This window comes from Arachis hypogaea, chromosome 14 (genome assembly GCF_003086295.3).
Source record: "Arachis hypogaea cultivar Tifrunner chromosome 14, arahy.Tifrunner.gnm2.J5K5, whole genome shotgun sequence".
Classification (NCBI taxonomy): domain Eukaryota; kingdom Viridiplantae; phylum Streptophyta; class Magnoliopsida; order Fabales; family Fabaceae; genus Arachis; species Arachis hypogaea.
The window spans coordinates 130,572,230-130,597,974 of NC_092049.1; the positions used below are offsets into that span (position 1 = coordinate 130,572,230).

General features: G+C 38.3%; 1 protein-coding gene across 1 annotated transcript; it reads left to right on the top strand.

Moving 5' to 3' along the window:
- Nucleotides 1–17,032: 17,032 nt before the first annotated feature.
- Nucleotides 17,033–24,092, top strand: LOC114925228 (uncharacterized). Its single transcript, XM_029292522.1, has 9 exons — nucleotides 17,033–17,132; nucleotides 18,621–18,708; nucleotides 19,404–19,676; nucleotides 19,739–20,858; nucleotides 21,285–21,537; nucleotides 21,967–22,612; nucleotides 22,745–23,517; nucleotides 23,671–23,796; nucleotides 23,860–24,092. Exons 1-9 carry the CDS (start codon nucleotides 17,033–17,035, stop codon nucleotides 24,090–24,092), a joined length of 3,612 nt encoding a protein of 1,203 aa, XP_029148355.1.
- The last annotated feature ends 1,653 nt before the right edge of the window (nucleotides 24,093–25,745 follow it).

Sequence of the window (25,745 nt, forward strand, 5' to 3'; positions counted from 1 at the left end):
GAAGGGGAATCTCCACAGATTCAATTCTCACCAAGTGCTAACCCAACTTGGCAAGGGGAACTAATCCTAGTTCATAAACCCAAATTACATCAGAAAAACAAGCAGTGGCTATTTTGCATCACTCTTGCCTTTTCTCTCTTGGCTTTTGATCCTCACATAATTGCCTTTTTCAAAACAAAAAATAACGCAAGACAGCCATAACAAAAATCAGAATTAAGCTTGAGTAGAAGAAAGAGATTCCTGCTCTATGTTAGAGATGGTGCTCTGAAATGTGTGTGCTCTCTTCCTTGTCTTGAAATGTTGAAGTGAGGCATGTTATATATCTTCAGCTAGGCTTCATTGTAGCTTCATCCTCTTTTGCTTTTCCTTGCTGCCCGTTGGAGTGGTCCTTGATGGCATGCAGTCCTTTCTTCATTTTGCTCCACCTCCCCTGCTGTCCAAGGAGCTTCACCACTACCTCTGCTGTCCTTGGTGTTTCTTTCTTCCTTGGCATGTTCCTCTTTTCCATTCTGCTCCATTTCCTTGCTGCTGCTATATGCAAGTTTGTGTTTTTGCATAACCACGATTCATAGTAGTGCTTTGCTGATGTCCTTGGGTTATTGTGTATGCCCTTTGTGTCCTTGCTTGCTTTTGCAGAGCCACACTTGTCCTTGCATGAATACAGCTGTCCTCATATTGCTTTTAGCAAATATATACATAATTATTTAATGTTTGCTGAACGGTGCTATGAGGAATTGTTGGACTTGTTTACTGCATTAAGGAACAATGTGAGCTGTTTTTCTATTTGCTGTGATGGGCTGATGTAGCATAAACTAGTATACTTGGGCCTGCCACAATAAAGCACACATTAAACACTATTGGGCTTTCAACCCAATTGAATGTTTGTCATCATAGTGTAACCCAAAATCAAACTAGGCTCAACAATCTCCCCCTTGATGACAAACATGATAAAATAGGGAAATTAAAAACAAATTTAAATGAGTTAAGAACACTTCCCTTTGATGACATTCGGATTGTGAGTTGCTCCCCCTGAATGCTAGCATTACTCCTCCTTGATCATGGCTTACATCTTTTTCTGAACAAAACTTAAAAACAGCCAAGACCAATATTTCCAAACAATATATCACAGTAATGAAAGCACAGAGCAATTAACACTAAGCACAACACAGGATAAGTCATAGCACCACAAAACATTGTTCTTAACTATTACTATTAATCCCTAAGCCAAAACTAACATTCCTTTTCTTTTCTCCCCCTTTTGTCATCAAGGGAGGAAAGGAAAAAAAACCTGCACAAAATTTGTTGGTGGCTAGTGCATATAGTCCAAGTAGCAGAGTGGTTTAAGTCTGTTACAGTCATCCAAAAGAAAGTAAAATAAACAAGAGCAAAACGAAAACAAGTCATATTCGCATATGAGATAACAAGAGCTAGGCATCAGAGTTGGATTCATCAGAGGTTCCATCATCCTCCCCCTCATTGTCAGATGTAGTGAGGCCAACCTCAACATCCTCCACAAAGTCCCTCAGAATGCGAATCCTTCCTTTGGTCTTCTTAAGAGCATTCTCCTCCAAAACTTGATTCCTTTTGCGCTCAGCACCATGATGGAGAAGAAGGTCAGTCAGATTGATAAATTCTTCAAGCACATTCTTCAGAATGCGGGTCATGACCTTGATTGTAGTGGATGTGGAAGGGGGAATCAGAGGATCCTCATCAACAGAGGGAACATCAGTGCTGTCATCAGTTTGGCGACGCTTGGGAGCTGTTTTCTTTACTGCACCACCCCCTTTAATATATGAGTTACAATCTTCGGCAATTTCAGCCCCAAAATCAACATTGTAATATTGAAAAAATTTTGTAAGAAGCATGCCATATGGTAACGCATTTTTGGTACTGACACAAGCATACATATGCCTTACAAGTAAATAAGCAAAAGAGATAGGAATTTTTGAAAGCAATGCATACAAGACCAGTGTGTCACAGAATGAGACGCGTTGAAAAGAGCCGCTCTGAGGCAAGATGACATGGTTTACAATCCTATGCAGCTGGGCACGGATTGGACCAAGAGACTTATGAGTTGGAGTGTTACCTTCTAAGAGAGGGATATTGATGCAGACAGTGCTTAGGGCATCAAGGTATGAAACATTGAGTGTTTCGTCCCACTTACCAGAGGTGTAGACATCAGGGCCTCGGTCCTGGTAATCTAGGGCTTTGCCTAGGTGATATTTGTCAAGAATGATCACTTTGCCTTTAACAAAAGAGGCGATTCTCCCTTTTTTGTAGGACATGTTGCTATAGAACTGTTTTACCAAATCAGGGTAAATTCTCTCTTTGATGGACAGTATGGATGTCCACCCTTGATATGCAAACAATGGGGTAAAGTTCAGGCCTTTCCTACGGAGTTTGTCAAGATTGACAAGCTTCGAGGGACAGAGTTTACACTTGTAAACATCTTTGCAGAAAAACAGATAGTTCATGAGAGATTGAAAACGACGACGATCAAAGGACTCATCAGGAAAATCAGCATAAAATGACTTGTAAGCAATAGGATTTGAGAGTCTAGGTTCAGCAACAGGACAGAGGTCAAAGGCAATGACTGTACCGCGAGTATGGCGATTCTGAGTGGGGCGAGCCTCTTCGTCTTCGTGAAGAGGCCTTTTTCCTCTGGAAGAGCTGGGTTTGGAAGAACTAGGCTGAGAGATGTTTGGTGGAGGAGGAGGAGGTGTAGGGTGAGGAGCAATACCAGGGCGGCGAGCAGTGGTCTTAGTGCGGGCCATGTCAGGAGAAGGGTTTGGTGGTGGAGATGGTGAGGAATGAGTGGGGGAATGAGAGGGAGAAGAGTGTGAGTGATCAGAACGGTGGGTGCCACTGTGGGAGCCTCTGTGAGCAACTCTCTTCTTTCGAGCCATATTTATAGAAGCACTGGTTCGGAGAAGATGAAAGAGTGGAGAGTGGAGAGTGTGGTGTGAATGGATGCATGCAGTGGGAAGTTATTATAAACTTAGAGAAGTGTAAAGGTTGCACCTTGAAAAGATAAAAATCCCAACTTTGAAAACGTATAGAAAGCAACAGCTGTAACTTTTGTACGTTGCAGATAAAAGCAAAAAAATTGGAATTGAAAACAAATTTTAAAAGAGGCCCAAAAGGAGAAAAAACTTATTTTCAAAATAAATGAAAAAGCAACATTGAAATGGGCTCAAAGGGATTTAGTAAGGAAAGCCCATATGTCGTAAACTGCTCCAGCACTTGAAGTTCATCATTCATTATGATCAGGTTTGAATCCAGTAGACTTCATAGTGATCCAATGAAGGTTACTCATCATCTGCCAAAAAAATCTCACCGCGATTTATGAGACAAAACACAAAAGATCTCATTATCAGAAACATTAAGAAAACAGAGATGAAGTTAGAATGCCTAGTTCAGTTCTTAACTTGCAGAACCTCTCCTCTATCAATGGTTTGGTGAATATATCAGCTAGCTGACCCTCAGAATTAACAAACTGAATATCTAAATTTCTATTTTGCACATGTTCTCTTATAGAATGAAAACGAACTTCAATGTTCTTAGTTCTTGAGTGCAAAACCGGGTTTTTAGAAATATTGATAGCACTCATGTTGTCACAAAACAATGGAATATTTGAGACATTCAATTTATAGTCAGCTAGTTGAGTTTTCAGCCATAATAATTGAGAACAACAAGAGGAGGCTGCAATATACTCAGCTTCGGCTGTTGAAAGTGCTACCGTAGCTTGCTTTTTGCTAGACCAAACAATGAGGGATTTCCCAAGAAAACAGCACATGCTACTTGTGCTTCTTCTATCAATCCTATCACCAGCAAAATCTGCATCACAGAAACCCACTAATTGAAATGAATCAGTCTTAGGAAACCATAAACCATAATTAGTGGTACCAAGTACATATCGAATGATCCTCTTGACAGCTGAAAGGTGGGACTCCTTAGGCTTTGATTGAAACCTTGAGCAAACTCCAACACTTTGGATGATATCAGGCCTTGAGGAGGTCAGATACATCAAAGATCCAATCATCCCTCTATAGCGTGTCTCATCAACATCTCTACCATGTTCATCTTTATCAAGCTTGATGTTAGGATGCATGGGGGTTCCCATAGGCTTAGCACAGTCCAGCCCAAACTTCTTGACAAGTTCCTTTGCATATTTTTCTTGATGGATGAATATGCCCCCTGCAGTTTGCTTGATTTGCAAGCCTAGGAAGAAATTGAGTTCTCCCATCATGCTCATATCAAACTCATTGGTCATAAGCTTAACAAAATCTGCACACAAATCCTCATTAGCCGAACCAAATATGATATCATCAACATAAACTTGCACAAGAATAAAATGATCATGATAATTTCTAATAAATAAAGTGGTGTCAGTGGCTCCTCTTTGAAAGTTATTTTCAATAAAAATGAGCTAAGCCTCTCATACCAAGCTCTAGGAGCTTGTCTTAAACCATATAAGGCTTTAGCTAGTTTGAAAACATGGTTAGGAAAAGTTTTGTTTTTAAACCCAGGTGGTTGAGCAACATAAACCTCTCTATCTATTATGCCATTGAGGAAAGCACACTTTACGTCCATTTGGAACAACTTGAAGCCACAATAAGCTGCATATGCAAGGAGCAATCTGATGGCTTCCATTCGAGCTACAGGTGCAAAGGATTCATCGAAATCAATCCCTTCCTCTTGATCATATCCTTGAGCAACCAATCTAGCTTTGTTTCGGACTATGAATCCATCTTCACCCAGTTTGTTTCTGAAAATCCATTTAGTGCCAGTGACTTTCTTTCCATTTGGATAAGGCACTAATGACCAGACCTGGTTCTTCTCAAATTGCAGCAATTCTTCCTTCATAGCTAGCACCCATGAAGGATCAGCGAGAGCTTCTTGGATGTTTTGTGGTTCAATCTTTGATAAGAAAGCAATGTTGTTGGATTTGGCTCTTTTCAAAGATGAACGGGTAGTCCTGCCAGTAGATGGATTTCCTATTATGAACTCTTCAGGATAGTTTTTCAGGAACCTCCATTCTCTTGGTCTTTTTGACTGGTTTGAGGATTCAGGTTCCTCTTGATCAACAATAGCCTCTGCATCAGTATTTTCTGCAGCAACAGGAGATAATTCCAAATTTTCTCCTGCAGAATTGGAATTTTCGTTGCTAGCAGGTGCAGCTTCATGAGAACTTGAATTTTGTTGAACTGGCTCATCATTCTTGGGTAGTTCAGCTTCAAAACCTGGACTATCATCTATGCAAACACTAGGAACAATGTTAGTCTCACAGAAAGTGACATGCATGGTTTCCTCAACAGTTTTGGAGTTCTTGTTATAAACTCTATAGGCCTTGCTATTTGTGGAATAACCAAGAAAAATCCCTTCATGAGTTTTAGGATCAAATTTTCCCAAATTTTCTTTGATATTCAGAATGAAACACTTGCAGCCAAACACATGAAAATAACTAAGATTGGGAGGATGCCCTTTCCAAAGTTCATATGGGGTTTTCTTCAAAAACTTCCTAATGATGGTTCTATTTAGAACATAGCAAGCTGTATTCACAGCTTCAGCCCATAAGAACTTGGGGATTTCATATTCACATAACATAGCTCTAGCCATTTCTTGTAAACTTCTATTTCTTCTTTCCACAACACCATTTTGTTGAGGTGTTCTTGGACAAGAGAAGTTATGTGATATGCCTTGTTCATCACAAAAAGATTCAAAAAATTGATTTTCAAATTCTTTACCATGGTCACTTCTAATTGAAACAATTTTTAAACCTTTTTTATTTTGAACCTTTTTGCTGAATTTCTCAAAAATTGAAAAAGCCTCATGTTTATGAGCAAGAAAGAACACCCAGCCAAATCTAGTATAGTCATCCACAATTACCATGCCATAACTCTTTCCTCCAAGACTTTGAGTCCTAGTTGGTCCAAACAAATCAAGATGTAATAACTCCAATGGTTTCTTAGTAGAGACATCTTCCTTGGGTTTGAAAGAGGTTTTAATTTGTTTACCCATTTGACAAGCATCACAAATGATGTCCTTATCAAATTTTATATTAGGAAGACCCCTAACTAAGCCTCTTTTTACAAGCTTAGAGATTTGGAACATGCTAGCATGTCCTAACCTCTTATGCCACATCCATTTTTCAGATTCCATTGAAGAGAAACAAGTTATATTTTGAACTTTTAGATCATCTAGAGTGATACCATAAACATTGTCACTTCTTTTGGCAACAAATAAAACAGCCCCTGTTTTCTCGTTTATGACTTTACAATCAGATTTCCTAAAGGTTACAGCATACCCAAGGTCACACAATTGACTTATGCTCAATAGATTATGCTTTAACCCATCAACTAAGAAGACACTATCAATGCAAGTTGAAAAATCTTTGCCAACCTTACCAATGGCAATTATTTTACCTTTACTATTATCTCCAAAAGTGACAAATCCTCCATTATACTTGTTGAGTTTAATGAAGAAAGTATCCCTTTCGGTCATATGCCTTGAACATCCACTATCAAGATACCACATGTCCATTTTCTTCTTGGATGCAAGGCAAACCTGCATGTTCTTCAACTAACCTTAGGTATTCAAATCCATTTGGATCCTTTGATGTGAAATCTTCTTGGTTGCCCAAGAGCATTAAAATCATGAACAACTTTATATAACTTACTATCATTACCAAAAGACCTAAGAAAGATGAAACATTGAGGAGGATCATGACCATTTCTATTGCACTTGTAGCATTGATTTTTGCCCACGGATTTCTGGGGTTTGCTGAATCCTTTTGGTTTGAAAAACTTGGAAGAGGAAGATTCAGATTTTTGAAAGTTTGGTTTGAAAACTGATTTATTTTCCTCTATGAAACCAAGTCCAGATTTTTCAGACCCAAACCTTTGACAAGCAAGCAGTTTGTTCAGATTTTGGGAACCTTGAACAAACTTTGCTAAGTCTTCATTCAAACTTTTTATTTGTTCATTCAGCTTTTTGTTTTCAGAAATTAAATCAGTGGAGGCAGTAACTTCATGCTTGAGTTTGAATTTTTCTAATTCAGTTCGCAAGGCAATGTTTTCTTCTTTAAAAAACTTTTCATTATTATTTTCATTTGCCTTAACCTTTTTCAAAAGAAGATCATTTTCTGTCCTCAAAGCCTCATTTTCTTTCTTACATTTAGCATACTTATCTAAGAGTTTCTTAGAGTTCACAGAAATGTCTTTGATAATGTAGTGCAGTTCATCAATAGATAAGTCAGAGAGATCTACCTCATCTTCATCATCATGATCTGCCATCAGGCATAGTTGAGCTTCTTGATCTGAGCTTTCTGAGCTGGTGTCGTTCTCCAAGTCCTCCCATGTTGCCATCATCACCTTCTTTTTGTCTTTCTTGAATTTTTCGCCTTTCTTAAGTTGAGGGCAATCTGACTTGAAGTGACCCGGTTCCTTGCAGTGATGGCATGTGAACTTGACTTGATCTTTCTTGACATCTTTGGATGAAGAGCTTCCTTTGCCTTTGTTTTTGTATCTTAGTAGTCTTCTCATTTTTCTTGCAAAGAGCACCATTTCTTCATCTGAGAAACTGTCATCAGATTCTTCTCCTTGGGCTGTCATTCTTGATTTTAGTGCTATACTTTTCTTTTTGTCATCCTTGTCTTGAGACATGTGAGTGGTTTCATAAGCCAGCAGCTTGCCTCTCAACTCATCATAGGTGATTTTGATCAAATCATTCCTTTCAGAGATAGCTGTGCTTTTCACTTCCCATTTCTTAGTAAGACTCCTCAGAATCTTTCTTACTAAGGTTTCTTCAGAGTAGCTTCTTCCCATGGCGTCCAGATTGTTGATGATTATTGAGAACCTTTCGAACATTTGATCAATGCTCTCATCTTCCTTCATACTGAACATTTCATACTCCTTCATTAACATGTCGATTCTGGTTTCCCTCACTTGCTTGGTGCCTTCATGAGTGAGTCTGAGCTTATCCCAGATTTCTTTCGCCGTTTTACACCTTGACACTTTTCTGAATTCTTCAAAACTGATTGAACAGTGCATCAGGTTGATTGCTTTGGCATTAAGTTTAACCTTCTTCTTTTCTTCATCTGTCCATTCGTTGTCCTCCTTTGCCACAATTTCTCCATCTGCATTCTGTTTGGTAGGAACATCTGGACCATTGAGGATGATCTTCCAGATGTTGTAGTCGATTGACTGCACGAAGATTCTCATTCTCTCTTTCCAGTAAGAGTAGTTGCTGCCATTAAAGTAGGGAGGTCTATTATTGGACTGCCCTTCAGTGAGAGTGAAAGCCACGATATTGGGATTCATGTTGTTAGCCATGGATCTTTACTCCAAGCTGTGAAGCTTGCCTTCTTGAGACCTTGCTCTGGATACCAATTGATGGTTCTAGTTGAACTTGAGAAGGGGGGGTTGAATCAAGTTAGCTTAAAACTTTAAGTTTCAAACTCTGTTTTTGCTGTTACTCGAGTTGCAGGAGATTATTTGAAATAGTCTCATACGCAGAACATTAAAGGAGCAGAGAAGAGGAGAAAGAGGCCAGCATGTATCCTGGTTCGGATTCTCAGAGCCATGAATCCTACGTCCAGTCTCCACCTCAAACCATGGTGGAATTTCCACTATAATTCTCAGATTATATACACCAATACTATTGAATTAATTCCTAATCCAACTAGTATCTACCCCTAAGCTTTCTTCTCCAAAGCTTAGCAACCCCAAAGTGCTATCCCAACTTGGAAGGGGAATCTCCACAGATTCAATTCTCACCAAGTGCTAACCCAACTTGGCAAGGAGAACTAATCCTAGTTCATAAACCCAAATTACATCAGAAAAACAAGCAGTGGCTATTTTGCATCACTCTTGCCTTTTCTCTCTTGGCTTTTGATCCTCACATAATTGCCTTTTCAAAACAAAAAATAACGCAAGACAGCCATAACAAAAATCAGAATTAAGCTTGAGTAGAAGAAAGAGATTCCTGCTCTATGTTAGAGATGGTGCTCTGAAATGTGTGTGCTCTCTTCCTTGTCTTGAAATGTTGAAGTGAGGCATGTTATATATCTTCAGCTAGGCTTCATTGTAGCTTCATCCTCTTTTGCTTTTCCTTGCTGCCCGTTGGAGTGGTCCTTGATGGCATGCAGTCCTTTCTTCATTTTGCTCCACCTCCCCTGCTGTCCGAGGAGCTTCACCACTACCTCTGCTGTCCTTGGTGTTTCTTTCTTCCTTGGCATGTTTCTCTTTTCCATTCTGCTCCATTTCCTTGCTGCTGCTATATGCAAGTTTGTGTTTTTGCATAACCACGATTCATAGCAGTGCTTTGCTGATGTCCTTGGGTTATTGTGTATGCCCTTTGTGTCCTTGCTTGCTTTTGCAGAGCCACACTTGTCCTTGCATGAATACAGCTGTCCTCATATTGCTTTTAGCAAATATATACATAATTATTTAATGTTTGCTGAACGGTGCTATGAGGAATTGTTGGACTTGTTTACTGCATTAAGGAACAATGTGAGTTGTTTTTCTATTTGCTGTGATGGGCTGATGTAGCATAAACTAGTATACTTGGGTCTGCCACAATAAAGCACACATTAAACACTATTGGGCTTTCAACCCAATTGAATGTTTGTCATCATAGTGTAACCCAAAATCAAACTAGGCTCAACACCTTCAACGGTAGAGAGTTCCTCGGGAACAACAGTTTAATTACGGTGAAGGAGGCTGAACATTCTCAGCTATATTTTATTCTCTGCCGCCGTGACTGTTTTAGTAGTCTGTTATTCCAAGACTACCAAGACAATTGCTTCCAAATGTCATTTCCGGTGATCGTGATATCCAAGTACAGCACTTTGGGGCCCGTTGGGTGTATGGGGAAGACATTGAGACTTGAGAGCATTGGAGTTCCTGTTCTGAGTTCTGACATGCAAGTAAGAGAAACTTGCTTTTAGCATTGGAGGAGAAATTTGTTGGATACTTGGATCCTTTTTTTAAATCAAAAAATGTTAGTAGATTATCAAAATTTATTATTCACCTCAAGTCTCTCTAAACAAGACTTTTTAAGGGAACAATTAAATTTTGTCATATGTCTAAATTTTTTTTAGAGGTAATGATCAATTCGGTACCCGAAAGATTCAAACGCTGACATTTTAGTACCCAACTATTGTTATTGACAAAAAGGTACCTGAATGATTTAAAATTTTGCCAAGCGTGTCCAAGAGCTTGCCGGAACATAGCTCCGGTGAGTACGATGCTTACGTGGTGGCCGGTTTTTGCTGACTAGGTTAGTGTTATATTAGATGGAATTTCTAATTTTAATTATGGTTATCCTACTTGGAAAATAAACTAAACCTAATTTGAACATTAGTTTTGCCCTAAATTAATTTTGCCCTAAAACCCAATTTGCATATACCAAGTTACTAGTTACTGAGTTACTGTGGTTAGTGTGTCACTAGCGAAAATCAAAGGTCACGTAGAGAGGGAGAGACGTTGCTCTCGAAGCTTAGCGCGAAGAAGAAGGATACAAGGCGAGAGCCATTGTCGAATCAAGCTTAACGATTCTGAAGTGGCATCGTGGGATCACCACTATTCGCAAGGAGCAACCCTACGAAGAGGTACGTTCTGCTTCATGTTCTTTGTTTAAGTTCTGGTTTTTTGCGTTTGCTGGTGACATGCTGTTTATTCATTGTATCTTCTCTCTATTATTTCTTAGATGGATCGTTTAGTTACATTTGTGTATCATCACATGGGTTGCTTGAAAAAGGTTAGAGATGGGAATGTGATATACGAAGGGGTTTAGTCACTGAGATACACAGGGTGAATGTGGAGACATGTAATTTGTTTTTTGTTGAGGGATTGTTTTTAGACCTGGGTTATCCTGGATATAATGAGGCATATTGGCTAGAACCTGGTTTCGAATTAGGTCAGGGTCTTAGAGTACTGAGGACAGATGCTGAAGTGATGAGGATGTGTGAGAGTGCAATTAAAAACGACAACACTGTCCATCTCTACTTTGATCACCCTATTGATGCCAACCCTGAAATCATTGATGACAATGTGGTGTCTTCTAGTAGCAGTGAGAGTGTGGTTGAGGTCAATCCACCTGGTGATGAGAGGGAAACTGAAGTCGTGAGTGAGGAAACTGGCGAGGTTAATCAGTTGAGTAAGGCTTTAACAGTTGTTGTGAAGGAGACTTTGAATGAAGTTGTGACTGAGAAGGGTGTTGATGTTAACGAGTCGGAGGCCGGAGAGGGTGGTGTTATGAATGAAGATGTGAATCATGGGAATGGGGATAAAGAGACTGAGCAACCTGCAGCTCTAGAAAATGTTGTTAAGAGGGTGAGAAAGAGGCATCCAAGACCACCACCCAGTGGTTTATCACAAGAAAGGAGAGCTGCTGAATCTGTACAGCACCAGGGTGATCCTCTAGAAGCTGAAACAGTAAATGAATAAACACATGAGAGAAGAGATGATGATGAACATGTTGCCATTGAAGGTGCTAACAATGAAGAACCATTGGTAGATGAGTTGAGGGCAGAAGAAGCAGCTACTCAGAATGCAGGAGGTAAAAATATTACTTCTTTTTTGTTATAGTATTTTTGGATAAGTGTTGGTTTTTTTAATCCAATGATTATGATGCACATGTAGCCAATGAAGGTGTTAACCTTGAAGAACCAGTGGTGGATGAGTTGAGGGCAGAGGAAACAGCTACAGAAAATGCAGCAGGTAAACATATTAAGTTTTTTTTTGTTACAGCATTTTTTGATAAATATTGCATGATGGCTGACAAGTATCAGCTGATGTATTAACAGATACAGAAACACAAAGAAAGGATAGGACAAATTCAAGGAGAAATCATCTTAGGCCTCAACCATCTGGGCAGAGGATTGTACCTGGAAAGGATGATGAAGCACCAAGGGTAGAGGTGCCTAACCCAAACAGAGCAGATGGAGAGATGGGACCTGAGATGTACCAATATGAATCTGATGAACTGTATAGCCCTCCTGGATCTGATGATGAAGATGAACCTGTTTTTCCTCAACATAACCCGAACACACCCTTTGGAAAAATTACTCTGGAGCTGAACATGGAGTTTGAGACCATGGAACACTTTAAAGCAGCGGTTCAAAAGTACAACATACAGATTGGGAGGCAGGTTTTCTATCTTATGAATGAGAGGAAGAGGTGCAGGGTGATTTGTTATGACCCCAACTGCCCTTGGTTGTGTTACTGTTCTAGGACCAACTATCCAGCCTCGTTTCAGATTAAAACATTTGTGGATGAGCATACTTGTCCGAGAAGCAACAAGAGTAAGTCAGTGAGTTGTGCCTGGGTTGCTGAAGAGCTTGTGCCTAAACTCAGAATCCATCCTAACATGTTACAAAGGGAGGCACAGGAGTGGTTTAAGGTGGAGTATGACATCTCAGTTAACGAGAGGATGATGTACAGGGCTATGGATAAGGCCAAAGATGTTATTGAAGGAACGGAAAAGGATCAATACCTGAGACTTAGAGACTATCTGAATGAGGTCATCAAGGCTAATCCTGGGTCAAGAGCCAACATGGGGACAACTCTACAGCAGGAAGGGTTGCCTAGATTTAGGAACTTGTATGTATGTTTGGCTGCTTGCAAGCAGGGATTTAAAGCAGGGTGCAGACCCTTCATAGTGTTAGATGGGACTTTTCTGAAAGGCTATTTCGGAGGGCAGTTACTAACAGCAGTAGGACAGGACGCGAATAACCAGCTATTTCCAATTGCATATGGTGTTGTCGATGCAGAAACCCGGGAAAATTGGAGATTCTTTCTCGAGGAGTTACATACTGACATAGGGGACTATAATGAGAATGGCTGGGTGTTCATGTCCGACCAGCAAAAGGTAATATGCAGTGTTTGCAATCATTATTGTTCTTATATTCCTACTTGAGTAACATTAAGTGTTTTAATGTTAACTGCTAAATTTACCCATGAATGCGGGGATTGATACCAGCTTTACAGGATGTGATGCCTGGTGTGAAGCACAGATTTTGTTGTATGCATATGTGGAGAAACCTGAACAAACGATGGAAGGATAAGGAGCTTAAGGGAGCATTCTGGCAATGTGCAAAAGCAACTACTGATCAAGAATTCAAGGATGCTATGGCTAGTGTGAAAAGGATCAATAAACAGGCATGGGAGTATTTGGATAAATTTGAGCAAGAACAGTGGTCAAGAAGCAAGTTTTCTGAATGGCCAAAGGTTGATAGCTTGACTAGCAACAACTGTGAATCGTTTAATTCAACCATTGTGGGTCTGCGGGGGGAAAGCATACTGACAATGCTTGAGGAGCTCAGATTCTATATCATGAAGACGATGGCTACTCACAAGGATGCATTGATGGGTTACACTGGACTTATAGCCCCTATACAAGTGAGTATATTAGAGAAGGAAAAAAAATAAGCTAACTACTGAGAGGCACAGTGGTGTGGTGATGATGAACATAACGAATTTGAAGTCAGAAAGTGGCAACATAGAGTAAGGGTGAACACAAGAGAGAGGACATGTTCCTGCAGAAAATGGCAGCTGACTGGACTACCATGCTGTCATGGTATTGCAGCAATCCAGAGGAAGAATGAGAAGCCTGAAGACTATGTCCATCACAAGCTCACCATCGAAGCATACAATAGGACTTACAAGTTTCACATCAACAGTATACCAAGCCAAGAGTATTGGGAGCACCATGAAGGGTTGCCTTGTCTGCCTCCTCCATACAAGAGGCCTATTGGCAGACCTTCCAAGAAAAGGAAGAAGGACAGCAGCGAGCAAGACTCCGGGAGCCAATACCATGCCAAGAGAAGATATGGCCAGATAACATGTCAAACCTGCAAGAGAGTAAGTGAAACAAGTCTATTATCTACTATCTACTTACATAATATCATTCAATCATACATAAACTGTTTGAATACTGATTTAATTTATTTATTGCCTGGATGCAAGGTTGGACATAATAGTAGGACTTGCCCTGAGAGATCAAATGGAGCAGCAGATCAAGAAGAAGGAATTGATGAGGATGAAGCTAGAGAGCAAGAAGCTAACTGGGAGGAGACCATGGAGGCTGCACATGCTGCACATGTTGCAGATGAGGAAAACCTCACTCAAAACCACCCACAGAGTCAACCTGATGAGGTAAACTTCTGTATTCTAATTCAAACCTTGTTCTTTCCAAAATGTTGCACCTAGAACTGAGAAAGCCCCACCCTAAACTAATCACCCAACTCATACAGAACACTGAGGCTGATTTGTCTACCACAACAACTACTGCACCCCCTAATGCAGCCACTACACCAGCAACCAGTTCAGGACCAGCACCTCCAGTGGCAGCAAGGTCAGTAGAGCCAACACCACCAATACCACCAACAAGAGGCAGGGGCAGGACCATTCGAAGAGGAAGACCCCCAACCTCAACAGCACCTCAAACTAGGGTTGCCAGCCATGATGTTGGGTCTAATTGTCAGATCCCAGCCACACCAACCAATACTGCAGGACCAAGTACTGGGCCTGGGTCAATGTCACAAGGTCCTTTGGGTAGGCCCACTCTGCAAGCCCAAAGTTCAGCATCCTCTAGGCCACCAACTGTGACTAGGGAAACCATGGCAGCAGCAAGCCCAGCCACACAGAGCAGGTTCACAGGCTTCATGCCCACCCCATCCTTGAAGAAGAAAAAGCCTTCAGCAAGCATCAAGAAGTGATAGCTTTCTTTCTTGGATTTTCATTTTGTTTCTAGTTCCATGTTGGACCTGATGTAGATACTATGCAACTAAATGCCATTATGGCATGTTTAGTTTTTAGTTCCATGTTGGACCTGGTTTAGTATTACTTGTTATCAACTTTACTGTCATTATGCCATGATAGATTTTTTGGGGCAAAACTTTTGTTATTTTGGGTCTTAGGTATGTTACTCTGGATATTATGTTTTCATGCTATGAGACAGGTGTTTTTATACATGTTCTGTTTATGCCATTTTTTCATCAATGGCTAACCTATCTTATATATGGCTTACTCACAATTCAAAAGCAATAACTCAGTCACAGAAGATTAATAAGAGTGCATCCATTAATTCATCTCAATTACAATTAGGAAAACATTACAAACAAACAAAATTTCATTCCTAAAATCTTAAATTTGACCATTGTCTTCCTACTTAGCCATACACAGCAGACTCAAAACCAGATTTAACCCAAGCAATACACAGATAACAAGCAACAAGAACTCAACCCTCTTCAGTTGCTCCTTCATGTCATTAACCACAGGAAGCACCATCATCATCCTATCCCTTTCCCGGCCATCACTGCCATCCTGGTTGATTCTGCTTTTCTTTTTTGGGTCTGTTATGCCCACCATGTTGCTATTCTCCGAAGAAACTTCTCCTTCCACACATTGCTCTTCAATTTCATCCAACCATTGAAAATACCCACAACGTCTTTCTGTGTTCTAGCATGGCACAAAAATTTCATGAATCAGAGAAGATCGAAAAGTAAATCTGAAAAGTGGAGAAAATAAACCCAGGAAGAATGCATCATTTCCTCACGTAACATCAACATTTTAACCTTACCTTCCACAGAGGGCAACGTAGAAACCATCTATCAGGGTTGCTACTTGTCTTCGACTTCAACGGAACCACCGGAAGGGGACAAAAGCAACACCCATCGTAGATTTTACTACCAACTCCAGAACCACCATCAACGTCGAAGGCTATGGATGAGTGCTTTCTCACGGTTCCACCTTTTTCACGAGCCCTAGCTGCTTGCATCTTCCAGATTGGGATCGTGCTCTACGAGAGAGCGAGGAGAGCAAAATTGGGTTTTAGGGCAAAATTAATTTGGGGCAAAACTAATGTTCAAATTAGGTTTAGTTTATTTTCCAAGTAGGATAACCATAATTAAAATTAGAAATTCTATCTAATATAACACTAACCTAGTCAGCAAAAACCGGCCACCACGTAAGCATCGTACTCACCGGAGCTATGTTCCGGCAAGCTCTTGGACACGCTTGGCAAAATTTTAAATCATTCAGGTACCTTTTTGTCAATAACAATATTTGGGTACTAAAATGTCAGCGTTTGAATCTTTCGAGTACCGAATTGGTCATTACCTCTTTTTTTTAAAGAAAATATTAAAACAATATTATTAATTAATTAAATTCAAAGAATAATGCTATTTACATTCAAATTTTTTTTAAACCAAATTCAATTAAATTGATCTAATATAATAAAAATCAATTATTAATTATGAAGTTATAATTTTTTTTACTACTATTAATTTTTAACTGAAGTTTTTTAAATTTATAAATTTTAATTATTTAATAATTATATTAATTTATTTTATTTTAATTAATTAAAATAAATACGACCACAATAGAAAATGAAGTTTATCTCTTTTATTAGAGAAAAGAAAAACTTTTTAATTCTTATTTAATGTTTATGACATAAAATTGATGTAAGATTATTTTTTATGAACAGGGAGCCATAAATAGGAATTGGTTAGAGTTTTTGGTTGGAGATGCAGACTTCATGACCAGAGATACTCGTGCTAGTTACCTGATGTTAGAGAAGAGCTCTCCAAGCCTGTTGAGAGGCTTTCTTTTTTAATTTATTATTTTCTCCTTCAATTATCTAATCTTCCATTTAAAGAGGTGGCGAAATGTATCTACTGGAGATAGAGTATCATAGATTTTTTGTGGTTAATTTATCTTTTGCCATTTTATGGAAAGGGTTCATTTTCTTGACCTGTGCTTTCTTCTTTTTAGATATCACAGATTCTCTTTCTAGTTTTCTCCTCACAATGTGCATTCTCATGTACAAAACATGTCATTACTTCCTATTATATGTCCACTGCAGACTCATTCAAGATTTATTATTGGAAGAGAAAACTTTTGCAATGGTTGAAGATAAATGAGAGTAAATGTACATGTCATTTTTGCTTGATATACATGTTTTCTTGCTGACAAAGTTATATGTCTGCATGAAAACTTTTGCAATGGTTGAAGATAAATGAGAGTAAATGTACATGTCATTTTTGCTTGATATACATGTTTTCTTGCTGACAAAGTTATATGTCTGCATGAAAGCTCTGATGGGTTCTATTTCAAACATATGTGATGGTACTTATTGAATTTGAGAAAGGGGTTGAATCAAGTTTGCACAAAATTAGCTTTTTAAGTTCTGTTTTTGCGGAAACAAAAATTTTTTCGTTTTGTCTCATGTGCAGAACAGAAAAAGAGAAGGGAAGAAGAGAAAGAGACCAGCATGTATTCTAGTTCGGATTCTAAGTGCAATGAATCCTACGTCCAGTCTCCACCACAAACCATGGTGGAATTTTCACTATAATCCACTGATTATATTCACCAATACTATTGAATTATTCCCTAATTCATCTAGTATCTACCCCTAAGTTTTTTTTTTACCAAAGCTTAGCAACCTAAAGTGCTGTTGTAACTTGGAAGGGGAATCTACACAGATTCAAAACTCACCAAGTGTTAACCCAATTTGGTAAGGGAAACTAATCCTAGTTCAACAATTCAGTTACACAGAACTTCAGTGGCTTTTACATGCATCACTCTTATCTTTTCTCTTTTGGCTTTTTCACTCGCATATTCAACCTTTTCTCAATACAAAAGATGACACAAGATAACCATAACAAAGAATATCAGAAATTAAGCACTAGTAGAAGAAAAAGAATTCAGCTCAAGTGAGAATAGCTGATGCTCTGAATTTGTTCTCTTTTCCTTCTCTTCAAATGTTGGAATAATGTTGGTTTTATATCTTTAGCTTGCTCTCCAATTTGTCTCTTCCATTTCCTTGTCCCAGCTACCCGTTGGAGCTATCTCAGCAGGCATGCAGTCCTTACTCCATTCTGCTCCACTTTCTTTACTGGTTGAGGAATCCGTCCACTTCCTCTACTGTCTTTGGCTTTGCTTTCTTTCTTGGCATACAATACCTTTTTCTTTTGCTTTATTACCCCTGCTGTGCTGTCCGAAGAGCAACACCACTACTTCTGTTCTTTTGCAACTTTGTGTTTTGCTCTTCAATTACTGAAATTTTCTTTACTGTTGTCCTTGGAGTGATGAGATTGTTCCAGCTGTCCTTATCGTGTTGTTATTTCCTTTTCGTGTCCTATGGAAGAAACTGAGAACTGTCATATGCCAATTGGTCCAATTACAAGAGCAACAACTAAGAGAATAAAAGAAGGTTTTGCAAACATGGCTAAATCATGTGTTCAGGAGATGCATCAAGAATTGGGCAAGACAATGATTAACGATTATCAAAAGCCACACGTCTTACTATTTTACAAGATGCATTGAAGACTCTCATTAGTCAAGATGAATTAAAAGAGACATCACTTTCTTAGAATTTATTCTATGTTTATTTTATTTTTGTTATTTGTTTGTTTTAGGCCCAATTATGATTTGGCCCATATTTTATTCTAGTGAACTTATGAGTTAGGGATTTAAATTTAAGAGGTATAAAAACCCTCTAAACCCTGGTAGCCATTTTTTTTAATTTTGATGAATGAAATTTTTTTTGAGTTTCTTTGAGAAACTTGGGTGTGAACAGGTGAGGTAGAGTGATTCCCTTAACTGTTGCATCAGGAAATCAAATTGAGGTAGAGGAGTCCCTTTCTTTGATCTTCCATCTTATCCTGGGTTACGTTCCGTATCATTTGGTATCAGATTTCAGGTATTAGATTAATTTTCATTAGTCTACGTTCATCCTTTCTGTGTTCTACATAAACTTAAAAAAAAAAAAAATTCCAGCCACGCATAGTCACTTTATCCTTCCGTCTGTGTTCATCGTTATTCTTTTTGTCCTTCCCTTGAGTACCAAAAAAAAAAAAAAATTTCCAGCCACGCATAGTCACTTTATCCTTCCGTCTGTGTTCATCGTTATTCTTTTTGTCATTCCCTTGAGTACCCAAAAAAAAAAAAAAAAAGAGTACATACTTAAGAGTACATACTTTGAAGTTTACACAGTAGCACTCAAGCAAAAAAAAACAAAACAAAAAAAAAAAAACAAAGCAACAATCTCAAAAAAAAAAAAAATCATTACGTACGTTATTATTATTATTCTTATTCTTATTATTTTTATTTTTTTTTTAATTATTATTATTCTGATCTTTTGTCTTTTGTGTCTTTGTCCCTTTTATTATTCTATCCATCTTTTCCTCTTATCATTGCGTCGGATTTTCTCTATCTTTTATTTTTATTTGCTTTCTAAAGTGCAACAGTCAAAGAGATTCAAGAGTGGTAAAAGGCAAGAGTGGTAAGTTCCATAGAGGGTAAAAGCCAATTTTGAGAATAAACACGAGTGTCCATCTTTGAGTGAAACACGTGAGCGAGTGCTTGTGAGGTTCTTTTATAATATTTTTGTTACAGGTTCATTGTTATGGCAGCTCATTCTGAAGATACTGTAGTTGACATGGAGTTGATGCAAAGGGCCATTCAACACTTAACTAATCGCTTGACTGAATTGGAAGCATGGAAGCAAGAGGTGACACAGACACTATCCAAGATTGCTAAACAAGGACCTTTCCGGAATCGGCGTCAGAATCATGTACCTTCTGATGATGACTCTGATGGGGTTATAACACCTCGACATAAAAGTCAAGATAGCAATATCAACGCCATCAAGATGCAAATACCACCATTCAGAGAAATGATCCTGAAGTTTATTTGGAGTGGGAACGTAAGGTGGAAAGAATTTTTGCTTGCCATAATTACTCTGAGGAAAAGAAGGTTCGTTTGGCAGCAGTTGCATTCTCTGACTATGCCTTGCTTTGGTGGGATGAACTAGTGAAGACACGACGGCGGAATGATGATCACCCTATAGAGTCTTGGGATCTTATGAAGCGTCTCATGAAGAAACGATTTGTGCCTTCGTACTACTACAGGGAAGTGCATCAGAAGTTACATCGACTGACTCAAGGCTCCAAGTCCGTTGAAGACTACCATAAGGAAATGGAAATGCTTATGATTACTGCCAACATAGAAGAGGACACTGAGGTTACTATGGCACGATTTGTGGGTGGTTTGAATAGAGCAATTGCTGATGTGGTGGAGTTACATCATTATGTGGAGATAGATGATTTGGTCAGTATGGCAATGAAGGTGGAGAGGCAACAACAAAGAAGAGCACCAAGAGGATTCTCGCATGCTAATCCAAAGTGGGAGTCTCGTAGTGCTGACACAACAAAGACTAAGGGTGTTGAATCCAATGCATTGCTTGATGATACGAAGAAGAAAGGTAATTCTAACTCTTCTTCTGCTACTTCTAGACATCGAGATATTAAATGCTTCAAGTGTCATGGTATGGGTCATTATGCTAGTGATTGCCCAAATAGGAGATTGATGGTTATTAGAGGAGATGATATTGTGTCTGATTCTGATCGTGGTGATGACTCTGATCATAATAGCATGCCATCTTTGGAGGATTGTTCTGATGGTGATGTTGAGTATGCAGTCCATGGTGAATCTCTTGTTGTTAGACATGCTTTGAATTTACAGGTGAAAGAAGAAAGTCTAGAGCAACGCCACAATCTTTTTCACACTAGATGCTTGGTGGGTGGAAAAGTGTGTAGTTTAATTATTGATGGCGGGAGTTGGACTAATGTGGCTAGTACACTTATGGTGGAGAAATTGGGTTTGACATGTGTTCGACATCCTAAACCATATACGTTGCAGTGGTTGAATGACAGTGGAGAGATCAAGGTTGACAAACAGGTGACAATTGCATTCTCTGTTGGCAAGTATGTTGATAAGGCATTGTGTGATGTGGTGCCAATGCAAGCTTGTCATTTATTATTGGGGCGACCTTGGCAGTTCGACCGTCGAGCATTTCATGATGGTTATACAAATCGATTCTCCTTTGATTTTAATGGTCGCAAGATCACTCTTGCTCCTTTATCACCTAAGGAGGTTTACCTTGACCAGTTGAAACTTCAACAGGATACCAAGGGGAACATGGGATGTGAGATAACAGAAAAATCTGAGAGAAAAGAGGCTATGAGTGAAAAGAATATAGCAAAAGGCCCAAAGGTGAGTGAAAAGAAAGAAAAGAGTCCATGTCATGAGAGTAGTACAAATACAAAAAAAATTAAGAAAGTTGAGAGCAAATTGTGTTTCTTTGCAAAAGAGAGAGATTTAAAGAGTGCTTTAATAGGCAAGAAAGCTTTGTTTATGGTTCGGTTTAGGAATACTTTATTCTCTGACATTGACCTTAACCCAAATTTGCCAAATAGCTTTGTCTCTTTGTTGCAGGCATTTGCCGATGTCTTCCCTACTGACGTACCACGTGGTTTGCCTCCATTACGTGGGATTGAGCACCAAATTGATTTTATTCCTGGTGCTAGCATTCCTAATAGACCAGCCTATAGGAGTAATCCTGAAGAGACAAAGGAACTTCAAAGGCAAGTAGAGGAGTTATTAGCCAAAGGTCACATCCGGGAGAGTATGAGTCCATGTGCTGTACCAGTTTTGTTGGTTCCAAAGAAGGATGGTACTTGGCGAATGTGTGTGGATTGTCGCGCAGTCAATAAAATTACGGTAAAGTATCGTTATCCTATCCCTAGGTTAGATGACATGCTTGATGAGTTATATGGTGCATGCATATTCACTAAAATTGATTTAAAAAGTGGGTATCATCAAATTAGAATGAACCCAGGGGATGAATGAAAAACTGCATTTAAAACAAAACATGGGTTATATGAGTGGTTAGTAATGCCTTTTGGGTTAACTAATGCCCCTAGTACTTTTATGCGTCTGATGAACCATGTTTTGCGAGACTTTTTGGGTAACTTTGTTGTTGTTTATTTTGATGATATTCTCATTTATAGCACTTGTTTGGATGACCACTTGTCACATGTTTCAGCTGTTTTGGAAGTGCTTCGACAAGAGAAATTATATGCTAATCTTAAAAAGTGCACTTTTTGTATTAATCGAGTTATATTTCTTGGTTTTGTTGTGAGTGCAAGTGGAATTGAAGTTGATGAGGAAAAGGTAAAGGCTATTCGTGAATGGCCAACGCCTAAGAATGCTTCTGAGGTACGAAGTTTTCATGGGTTAGCTGGGTTTTATAGAAGATTTGTGAAAAATTTTTCTACCATTACTGCGCCTCTCACAGAGGTCATAAAAAAGGATGTTGGATTTAAATGGGAAAGGGAACAAGACATTGCATTTCATACCCTAAAAGACTGTTTGTGTTCTGCTCCTATTCTTGTTTTACCTAACTTTGATAAAACCTTTGAAATTGAATGTGATGCTTCTGGGATTGGTATAGGTGCTGTTTTAATGCAGGAAAAACGAGTCATTGCCTTCTTCAGTGAAAAGTTGAATTTAGCTCAGCGTAAATATTCAACATATGACAAAGAATTATATGCTTTGGTTCGGGCTTTAGAGGTTTGGCAACACTACCTCTTACCTAAGGAGTTTGTGATTCACACGGATCATGAATCTTTGAAGCACTTAAAAGGACAAGGTAAGCTTGATAAAAGACATGCTAAATGGGTGGAATTTATTGAAACATTTTCCTATGTTATTGCCTTTAAACAAGGTAAAGATAATGTCGTTGCTGATGCTTTATCTCGGAGGTATGCTTTGATTACTACACTTACCTCTAAGTTATTGGGCTTTGAGTTTTTAAAGGAGTTGTATGTCACTGATTCTGACTTTTCTGCTATTTATGCCTCTTGTGAACATAGTGCATTTAACAAATTTTATAGACATGAAGGTTTTCTGTTTCGTGGTAATAGAATTTGTGTGCCTGCTTGTTCTATGAGGGACTTACTTGTTCTTGAATCACATAATGGGGGTTTGATGGGTCATTTTGGTGTGCATAAGACATTGGATGTATTATCTGAACATTTTTACTGGCCCCGCATGCGTAGAGATGTTGAAAAATTTTGTGCTAAATGTGTTGCATGTAAACAGGCTAAATCTAAGTCTTTACCACATGGTTTGTATGCCCCTTTACCTGTTCCTATGCATCCGTGGGTTGATATCTCTATGGATTTTGTTCTTGGTTTGCCTCGAACAAGAAAAGGTCGAGATAGCATTTTTGTTGTGGTAGACAGATTTAGTAAAATGACTCATTTTATTGCATGCTATAAAACTGATGATGCGACAAATATTGCTGATCTATTCTTTCGAGAGGTTGTGCGTTTGCATGGTGTTCCCCAAACTATTGTTTCTGATCGTGACGTCAAATTTTTGAGTCATTTTTGGAAAGTTTTATGGGGTAAATTAGGCACAAAATTATTATACTCTACTACTTGTCATCCTCAAACTGATGGTCAAACTGAAGTAGTAAATAGAACATTAGGGACCTTATTACGTGCTGTTGTTGGTAAGAATTTGAAAACTTGGGAAGATTGTTTACCTTTTATTGAGTTTGCTTATAATAGAACTACTCATTCTTCTACTGGGTTTTCTCCTTTTGAACTTGTTTATGGTTTTAATCCTTTAACTGTTTTGGACTTATTACCTTTGCCTTTGAGTGATATTGTTAGCTTGGATGCAGAAGGTAAAGCTGAAAAGGTTAAAGCAATGCACTTGAAAGCACGTGAATCGCTTGAACAGAAAAATAAGTTGATAGCCCAACGGGTGAATAAAGGTCGAAGACAACTTATCTTTGAACCTGGTGACTGGGTATGGGTTCATTTGAGAAAAGAGAGATTTCCTACTCAAAGAAAATCCAAGTTAGACCCTAGGGGTGATGGTCCATTTCAAGTGCTCGAAAGGGTCAATGACAATGCTTACAAGATTGACCTTCCAGGTGAGTATAATGTATCCGCTACTTTTACCGTCTCTGACCTATCTCCTTTTGCTTGTGATGCAGATTCGAGGACGAATCTTTTTCAGGAGGGAGGGAATGATATGAGCCCTATGGAACAAACTGAGAACTGTCATATGCCAATTGGTCCAATTACAAGAGCAACAACTAAGAGAATAAAAGAAGGTTTTGCAAACATGGCTAAATCATGTGTTCAGGAGATGCATCAAGAATTGGGCAAGACAATGATTAACCACACGTCTTACTATTTTACAAGATGCATTGAAGACTCTCATTAGTCAAGATGAATTAAAAGAGACATCACTTTCTTAGAATTTATTCTATGTTTATTTTATTTTTGTTATTTGTTTGTTTTAGGCCCAATTATGATTTGGCCCATATTTTATTCTAGTGAACTTATGAGTTAGGGATTTAAATTTAAGAGGTATAAAAACCCTCTAAACCCTGGTAGCCATTTTTTTTAATTTTGATGAATGAAATTTTTTTTGAGTTTCTTTGAGAAACTTGGGTGTGAACAGGTGAGGTAGAGTGATTCCCTTAACTGTTGCATCAGGAAATCAAATTGAGGTAGAGGAGTCCCTTTCTTTGATCTTCCATCTTATCGTGGGTTACGTTCATATCAAAATACATGGCCTTCTATTTTGCTTAATGGTGTTATGTTAATATGCTTTGGGCTTGTTCATTTGCTTGAAGCATCAAAGGAATAAACCAGCTTTATTGTTTGGCTGTAAGATGAGTTATGGACCTACCACAATAGAACACACATTAAACAATATTGAACTTTTAATCCAACCAATGCTTATCACCATATATTAATCCAAAATCAAACTAAGCTCAACAACATAGACCATGCATCACTTTAATTTCTTTATATTTGATTGTGGTGACAAGCAAACGTTGTTTATGTTCTGGTTAACCATAACGATTTTCATCACAAGTCATTTTGCTAGTGCTAATCTCATGAATATACCATAAATTTTGCGGCCAGACATGTGCAAATATTTTTTAGGAGTACATTATTCTCTTCACTTTTCAATCCAAATTGTGTAACATTTTCCCTTTTTTTTCCCGCTGATTTTGTATAAAATATGAACAGACCCATTTATATATAGTATATTGGTTATGCTCCTGGTACGTCAGCATTCATGGTGAAGTTTATTTCTTATGCACCCCTTTTTACTTTTAGCATTTCACCGCTCAATTCATTTTTAGTTCACTACTTTTTGCTGGACTATTTCCTGTTTATGAGTGCTAGTGCTGGAGTTAAGATGCGACTTAGCTCGGTCCTTTTTGAATTGGAAGACCGTTTCTTTTAGTGATCTAAAGAGATTTTTCTTCTCTTCTCTGTTTTGTCTCTATTGTGATACGAAGTAAATAAATAAAATCATAAATAAAGGGGTCGACTTGATTTGATAATTATTGCCATCATTTCTTTGCAAAAATAAACTTCTTTAAATTTATCGGCAGAATTTGTTATTTTTTGTTATTATTTTTAGTTATCAATCTAATTTTTTTAGTCTAGTAATTCAACAACATATTTTTAATCTATATTTTTAAATATTAATGGCTAAATATTGATTAAAAAAATAAATTTTACTTGTCATCTAATATTCATCAAAAAATAAATAAAAAAAAGGTTAGTAAAATATAACCATGTTTACAGTATTTTATTCTTTCTAACGTGTATATATATATCACAAGGGGAATGCTAGGTAAACAATGATCATTTTGAACAACGGAGAAGTCTAGGGGCCAGCAACTTTGTTAAATTCTGACCAGTATGTAATCAGCAAAGAAAAGTGAGTCATTGGATGAAATCTCACACCAATAAAACCATCATTGATGGCTATTTGATAGTTACAAATCACAAAAGTTGCTGGTCCCCTAACATTCCTCTTGAACAACATAAACAACCACCAATCACATTAAAA

Bases quoted from the DNA above. Each gene is read 5' to 3' on its own strand.
- LOC114925228 (XM_029292522.1), top strand. From the start codon at position 17,033: ATGTACATGTCATTTTTGCTTGATATACATGTTTTCTTGCTGACAAAG. The intron at 18,709-19,403 runs GTATTAGATTAA...TTTTTGTTACAG, and splicing joins CATTTGGTATCAGATTTCAG to GTTCATTGTTATGGCAGCTC. The intron at 22,613-22,744 runs GTATGCTTTGAT...CAAATTTTATAG, and splicing joins GCTGATGCTTTATCTCGGAG to ACATGAAGGTTTTCTGTTTC.